Source organism: Giraffa tippelskirchi, chromosome 12 (genome assembly GCF_054371585.1).
Source record: "Giraffa tippelskirchi isolate mGirTip1 chromosome 12, T2T-mGirTip1v1.2.pri, whole genome shotgun sequence".
Lineage (NCBI taxonomy): Eukaryota > Metazoa > Chordata > Mammalia > Artiodactyla > Giraffidae > Giraffa > Giraffa tippelskirchi.
This window is the reverse complement of record NC_137286.1, coordinates 72,495,912-72,503,067: the sequence shown is the minus strand read 5'-3', so window position 1 is coordinate 72,503,067 and position 7,156 is coordinate 72,495,912. Positions and strand designations below refer to the sequence as shown.

General features: G+C 56.0%; 1 protein-coding gene and 1 long non-coding RNA gene across 2 annotated transcripts in view; one reads left to right on the top strand and one right to left on the bottom strand.

Moving 5' to 3' along the window:
* The first annotated feature begins 1,155 nt into the window (after positions 1-1,155).
* On the top strand, positions 1,156-4,865 carry LOC145529543 (uncharacterized). Its single transcript, XM_081550123.1, has 3 exons — positions 1,156-3,250; positions 3,650-3,962; positions 4,213-4,865. Exons 1-3 carry the CDS (start codon positions 3,014-3,016, stop codon positions 4,839-4,841), a joined length of 1,179 nt encoding a protein of 392 aa, XP_081406249.1. The 5' UTR covers positions 1,156-3,013; the 3' UTR covers positions 4,842-4,865.
* The window catches only part of LOC145529722 (uncharacterized), a 25,155-nt gene continuing 22,815 nt past the window's right edge, over positions 4,817-7,156 (bottom strand). The window contains exon 3 of the long non-coding RNA XR_014071312.1: positions 4,817-7,018. This is a non-coding gene — a long non-coding RNA (uncharacterized LOC145529722). The remainder of the gene's footprint in view (positions 7,019-7,156) is intronic.

The following is a 7,156-nucleotide window of genomic DNA, read 5'->3' as shown; positions in this document are numbered from 1 at the left end:
CTCTACACAGCCAGGCTCTTCCGTCCATGGAATTCAGGGCAATTTTTTTCTGTCACAGTAAATGCCCACCCTGGGTGATCCAAAGGCAAGGGCTCAGAGGCTCCTGAGAGTCTAACTCCTTTCAGCTGAGCACAGAGCTGGCTCCTCACTGGGATGCCTGTGGCCTGGGGCTCCCAGAGGGGAGAGCAGCACTCGCCCCACCGTGTGGTCACTGCTGGAAGTGCAGGCTGCTCCTCACTCCCCCTTGACAGTGTCCCTGAGGGCGGAACAGTGGGAATCTACTCAAGGTGGAAATGCAAACTCCCATGCAACCAAACTTCCCACAAGGTCTCCAAAACCACTCAGGAACAGGGAATTGGAAACTGCAGGGCATGACATGAATGGAGATGGAGACTGGACACCTTACACCGAGTTCACTTCCAGTTATCCCTAGACAAAGTTTCCATGAAAACTTGTCACAAATCTAGAAGAACAATGAGCAGAAACCGGACACGTGCTTTGAGTCTTCACACACAAAACTAAAAGGCAGTCCACAAAACAACCCAGAGAATACAGTGGACTTTGCAAAATCAAAGATATCTACTGTGGGAAAGACCTCATTACAAAAGCAAAAGACAGGTCATACATCGCGAGACGAATGAGTGGAAACACAAAGCTTCTCAAGGATGTGTCTCCAAACAGACAAAGAACACCAACACAACAAGCCTGTGAAAACTAGGGAAAGGTCTGAAGGGACACCAGACTGAGGAAGACACACACAGAGTATCCCGGATGATGTCCAGCACTGAGGGCCTGAAGAAACAACAGTCTAGTTGCACTCCCTCAGGCCTGTGTGACCCTGGATGAGGCCTCTGTTTCCCGGTGGCTCTGAGAGATGGACAGGGAGGAAGGGGAAGAGAAATCACTTGCATTTCTAATACTCACAGCAAAGTCTTCCAATGAGAAGGGAATTATCACCCCCACTGACAATGCCATTCACTGAAGTGATACCCACGAGTCCATCTAACCCAGAAGGGAAGGAAGGACCTGTTCTCACAAAACGGCGAGAGATGGAAGAAGGAAGATCAAGCCCACACCAATCACTGGAAAGAGAAGCTGTGCTCAGGGCTTGAAAGAATTCCTATTGGGAAAATGATGTCACAGCCCCACAAGGCAATCCACAGCTTCGATGCTATTCCTCCCCAAATGCCAATGCATTGTCGCACCGAACAAAGAATTGCAAAAGGGGTTACGGAAACAGAAAAGAGCCTAAATTGTCAATACAATCCGACGAAAAAGCCCCGATACGGACATCCAAGGTTGTGTGAGAGGAAATTAGACGACCAAACTAGGATCCTCAGGAGAGTATCGGAGAAGGCGATGGCGACCCACGCCAGTACTCTTGCCTGGAAAATGCCCTGGACGGAGGAGCCTGGTAGGCTGCAGGCCATGGGGTCGCGCAGAGTCAGACACGACTGAAGTGACTTAGCCGCAGCGGCAGCAGCAGGACAGTATGCTATTGGGAATACAACAACACACACAGATCCAGATCGATGGAATAAAGTTGAGGGTCCAGAAACAAACCCCGGCATCCATGGTCAACTCATCTCTGACACAGAAGGGGAGAATATCCAAATGGGAACAAGAAAGCCTCTTCAATAAATGGCCATGGGAAAACCAGACAGCTACATCTGAAGAACGCTATTGGTTTTGATCTCACACCACCTCAATATCGGGGAAAAACCTCACCCTAAAGACTGATGTCATGAGATAGCTAGAAAGAAGCGTAGGTCAAAGGCTCCTTAACATCAGAGTCTCCTTGCCATTTGCTGGGCGGAGGTAGAAATGGGTCTCTTCAAGTAAGGGAAAGAGGGAAACGAAGTACACCAATGGGCTTCCATCCAATGGAACCTCTTCACAACAGAGAAGCTAAGCATTCACACATGCAAAAGATAGGAAACGGAACATGAGAGACTCCTTGCAAGTGGTGTATCTGAGAAGGGGTTCATATGGAAAGAGACGAAGAATGCACAGCACTCAGATTCCAAGACACACCACCACCACCCTTGACCCTTCCCCCATGACCAACTCCGACCTAAAGCCTTTCTCTCCCTCTAACCCATCCCTAAAACATAACCCTCATCTAATCATATACATGTGCATTCCTAGCATCCATCCATCCACACACGAGAGAGAAAGAGGAAGACACAGACTGAATCGAGAAAGGAAAAGAGAGGGACACAGCCAGAGAGAGACACGGAACCAAAGAGAGGAAAGGAGTCGATGGTCCAGACTTTTCATCAATCTGTCTCGAAGGTAGAAGCAATGACAGCGCCCATCCACCCCAGAAGGGGGAAAAGGACGGAAGGTTTGGAGAGGAAAAGACAAGAACGCAGGGAGCCATTAGAAGCTCAGCCACCCGCAGAAGCCGAGCTGGGACACTTGAACAGAATCTCAATGGAAACAGAGGACCAGAAAGTTGGCTACTCTTTTCTATAAGAGAGGGAGACCTTCGAGTCTTCCTTTCGGGCCTCCAACTTGGATGCGGGGTCTCAAAACAGTCAGGAGGGGCGGTGCCTTTTCCTGGGTACCACGGCGCATCCAGGCCTCGTTCTTCCCCATTCTGTGCTGTGTCAGCCCTGGATGGAGTCTTTCTTTCTGAAGTCTCGGCGCACAAGCTCCACGTGATATCGGCCCCAGGTGGAGAGGCACGGAGCTGCTCGTAGGCCGACAGACCTAGGAAACAGATGGGAGAATGACCCCCACTCTGCAGATGGAGAGACTGGGGAAACCCTGAGGGGCATATGCTTGTCCAGGGCCACACCACTTATGAGAAGAAGGAGCCTGGTCTGAGAGCAGCGGGGTCCTCGGAGCTCAGGCCCTGGCTGCACCCAGGCCTCCCCAGGGCTGTGGGCTGGGCTGTGTGGCTGTCACTGTGCCTGCACATGGCCTAAGGGGGGTGGTCGAGCAGTCAGAAACCCAGAGATTCCCTTGGGAAGTTTTGGGGAAGGGACCTCAGCACGAACCCCAGGAAATGATGTCACCTGCCGGCAACAGAACCCAACAGAACCCGCAACCCGGGTATCCAGGCCTCCAGAGCGGAGAGGAGCCCCCAGCCAGATCTCTTGCTGCCAGGATGTTCTGCTGTTTGCCCCTGCCCAGAGGCCGGGGCCTCAGGAGAGCTCACAGGCAGTGTGCGTGGGCACCCTGTCGACGTTGGCTCAGGGCACCCCCGAGAGGCCTCTGGCCCTCTGCCCGGAGAAACAGAAAGGTAACACGGGGAGCCCCAGGCCGGGCCAGGCCACCTCTCCCATGCCACCCGGAAACACCGGGTCCTTTGCCTGTGTGTGTGGATGCGGGTTTCTCGGGGTGTGTCTCCCTCAAGGAAGCCCAGGCGGATGTGGGGTCAGAAGCCTGCGGACCAGTTGTGTCCACACCCCAGGGGAGAGCAGGCTGGCTGGGATGGGGAGAGTGCGGGCAGCGCCGGCCGCCCAGGCTGACCTCACACCCTCAGGTGGGTCTCTTTCCTCCCGGGTGGGGATCTGAGCAGACACACGTCTCTGACCCTTCTGGGAAGAGAAGTTCGAGCAGGCAGAAGCAGCGGCTCCACTGGCCAGGCCCAGCTCGGAAAACTCCCAGCACGGCTGGCTGACGGTCACTGTCGTTGCAGAGCTTCCCACGTGATGAGGCCGAGGACGGGGACACCCCGTCCACCTCCCGGAGGGAGGGGTCGGAGCACCACCCCCCCGCCCGTGAGGCCCAGTGCAGGCTCCAGGTGAGCGTGCCCACGGAGGCATCAGCCCCACCGGGGGCGAAGCGGAGGCGGGGAAGGCCTGCTGCCGAGACACCGCCCAGGATACACCCGGCGGCCCAGTCTGAGGCTGCCACGGAGCTCAGCACACCCGGCTCCGACCCAGAGTCCCGAGAACCCCGGCCTCTGAGGCAGCAGGAGGACCTGGAGCCCAGCACGCCAGAGCACAGAGGTGAGGACGCTGGGGCTGGTGCACGGGAGTGTGTGGGGAGGGGGTGCTGAGCTACACAGGGACGAGTCCCCGAAAGATGCTGCTGGGCCTGCAGCAAGCGCTGGCCTCACACCCCCACCCCCATCTTGCACACTTCAGTCCCAAAAGACATCCGACCCTGGGTATTCTTTGGGAATCTCTTGGAAGCTTTCTGTCCCGGGATACGCACATGCCAAGGCTGGCCTGTGGGCAAACTTTGCTTCTCCCCCAGCTCTAGCACTGGCCTCCAACTGGAACCAGGCTCCACTTCCCAGACCTGTGCCTACAGAGGTGGTGGCTCCAGGTGCAGGACCCAGGGATCCACCGAGGGCAGATGGAGAACCGAGACTTGCCCTCGCAGAGACACCAGGCCAGCTGGGTACTGGCCAGCACACCGGGCAGATCGCATCTCCGTGCCTGCAGGACCCCCAGCCCCAGGCACTGATGTCCCACCCCCTCAGCCAGAACCTCCACCTCCACGTGCACCTGTACCTGCTCGGGCTTTGGCAGGAGAACCCGAGGCAGAGGAGGAGTCACCGCCTCGGCAGGGAGAGCCTGCCCTGGCTCCCGCGCAACACCCAGACGCCGACGATGACTCACCCGCCCCTGCAGGAAGAACGAGCCCCCGCTCTGGACAGAGACCCAGAGCCCTTGCCGGAAACACCACGTCCAGGGGAGCGGTCGGCTCTGCAGCCTCCATCCCTGTCTGCTCACCGTGGACGCCGGCAACTCGGTCTGCCCCCAGGGGACATGGAGTTCCTTTCCCCTGAACTGCTTTGCATTTGGTTTGTTTCCACCTTTCTGGTGATGTTTTACTTTTTGTATGGTTTCGTCTATTTTTGTTGGTTAAGTTGGGATTAGTAAACTTTTTCATCATTGTTGCAATTTGGGAACACTGTTGTGTAACTCTGGTGATACTGTGTTACCATCACCACTCTGTAGTTTCAGACCCGTTCGATCTTTATGCCCCACCCGCCAACAAAGCCTGGGTTCAAGGCAAGCAGGCCCTGTTCATCCCTCCCCCCGATCCTGACCACAATTTCATCTTTTCTTTCTGCATTCCTTCCTATATTCTTGGTGTCCCCAATCAATGACTCTCAGTGAAATGACTGAAGGAGTTTTTTTCGGACTCTCCACCTACTGTAAGACTCCATTGGAGAGTTCTCATTTTTATGTCATTTGAACTAGCCTTTGATAGCTGAAAGGACGGTGTACGTCCTTTCAAGATATCATGTGCCAAACGAAGCCCTTTTGGCAAATGCCATCATTATCTCCAGGCAGGCATTGCTGTTTGAAGGGTGACATCTCAGCCAGAAGGCAGAGGCTGAGCTCCTCTTGTTGCACCAGCTCCCAAAAGAAGCCAAGAAAGGGAGCTGGAACAACAAACCACCCCAACGCCCAGGAAAGCGTTCTTCACGACAGAAGGCTAGCAAATGACCCAACAACCTTGTGGCCCAGAACCCCTCTAGAAAAATCACTGTTCCATACAAAAGAGAAACACATGGGAAGTTCCAAGGAGAGGCAATGCCCATGGCCAGTGTACTTTAGAGACGGCCTGACCGCTCCGGGGAAGACACGCACCGACGGAACCCCTTGGGAAACAGCAGTGAGAGTCCTCACCGTCGTAAGGGTTTCCTCTGGGGACAACCTGCCCTGGGCACCACATGAGGGAGCAGACCGGCTTCTCTTCCTCTGCCCCCACACCATTCACTCATGAAGGCAGCTCAGCTGTTCTCATGCCCTGCCTGCCTGCCTGCCTGCCTGGCTCATCCGTGAGCTGTGACCACCTCCAGGGCAGGACTCCACCTTCTCCTCTCTGTGTACCGTGAATCTGCACACAGTGGGCTTTCAGAACCTTAGGAGACTTGAGCCATTCCCACTCGAGCCAGAACCCTCCCCAGGAAGGAAAACAGCTGTGGAGTCATTTTGGCCCCAGCACTGGTTCCCAAACCCTGGCGGCTCCTACAGCCTCTACGGTGTGAAGAGGGAGGTCCCTTTTGACAGAGCTTTCTGGCTGTCAGATCGAAGCTGTTGTTTCACTGTCAGCTGTGTCTCTGCCGTTGCAGCCAGGTGGGCCACGCTGCTCCAAAGGAGCTCACAAGCTGAGTGGCAAGGGAGGTATTGAGAGGACAGGGATGGCTACAACGTGCTGCAAACTGAGTGAGGGTCCCCGCAATCCTCAGCAAAGGTCTGTGGTGTGCAAGTGGGGAGTAGAGGGCCCCCAAGTTCCAAAGGAAGGGAGGTACTCGGGAGATAAAGCCCTTGGCTGCTGTGGTAGCAGCTGCAGATGGCAGCTCGTCCACAGTGCACTTCGAATGAGGTCATATGAGCGGGACTCTGGAAATGGCTCCGAAATCCAGAGAAAGGGGTCAGGGTATGTGGGAATCCGGCGGGGGTGGGGGGTGGATGAAGGAAGGTGTCCTTCCTCTCTCCAGTGCAATTTGGTTTGGTGAGTCTCAAAGCTACCAGATGGCACTTCCCAAGTCAGGCCCCCGCAGGAATCAGGGTGGGCTGCGTGCCTCGGCCCCTGCCACAGGGACAAGCCACACCAGTGGCCTCCCTGAGCTCAAATGGCCGGATCTGGGGGTTCCGTCTGGGTGCACACCTCCTGGCTGTGGCCAAGTTCCCCCCTTCTCTGAGCACCAGCTTCATCATCCTCTCGAATGAGGACATCGATTGCTACCTTGGCACGTTACTCTCTTCATCCTGTGAAGACTCATTAGGCTTATCCTACAATTACTAGCTGGCCCGAAGAGATATTTCCTGAATCCAGATTAAGCTGGAGTCTCCCAGGCTCATCTGGCATGTCTTCCCTGAAGTCTGCCAAAACCCACACCCTTGCATTTCCAGGGACTCCCCTTAGCCGGCTGGGCAGAAAACCCAGCATGGTTCAAACAAGCTGACAGACAAGCGGGAGAGGACTCACGGGCAGACGGCCTCCCTCAGGTCTCGGGTGGAGCTCTGGGACCACAGCAGCAACGGGCCATCCCAGCCCCTGGGCTCAGCAGCGCCCTCATTCTCAGGCCGGCGGCTCTGCCCTGAGGGGAGCAGGAAGGTCACCAACTGCCGCAGGCGGACCTCAAGCCCCTCCCACTGCTGGAGCCTGACCTCCCCCGGCCCCACCCCTTCCCCTACCCCAGCAGGACGAGAGCTCGTCTTCCCCTGGCTTCCAACGT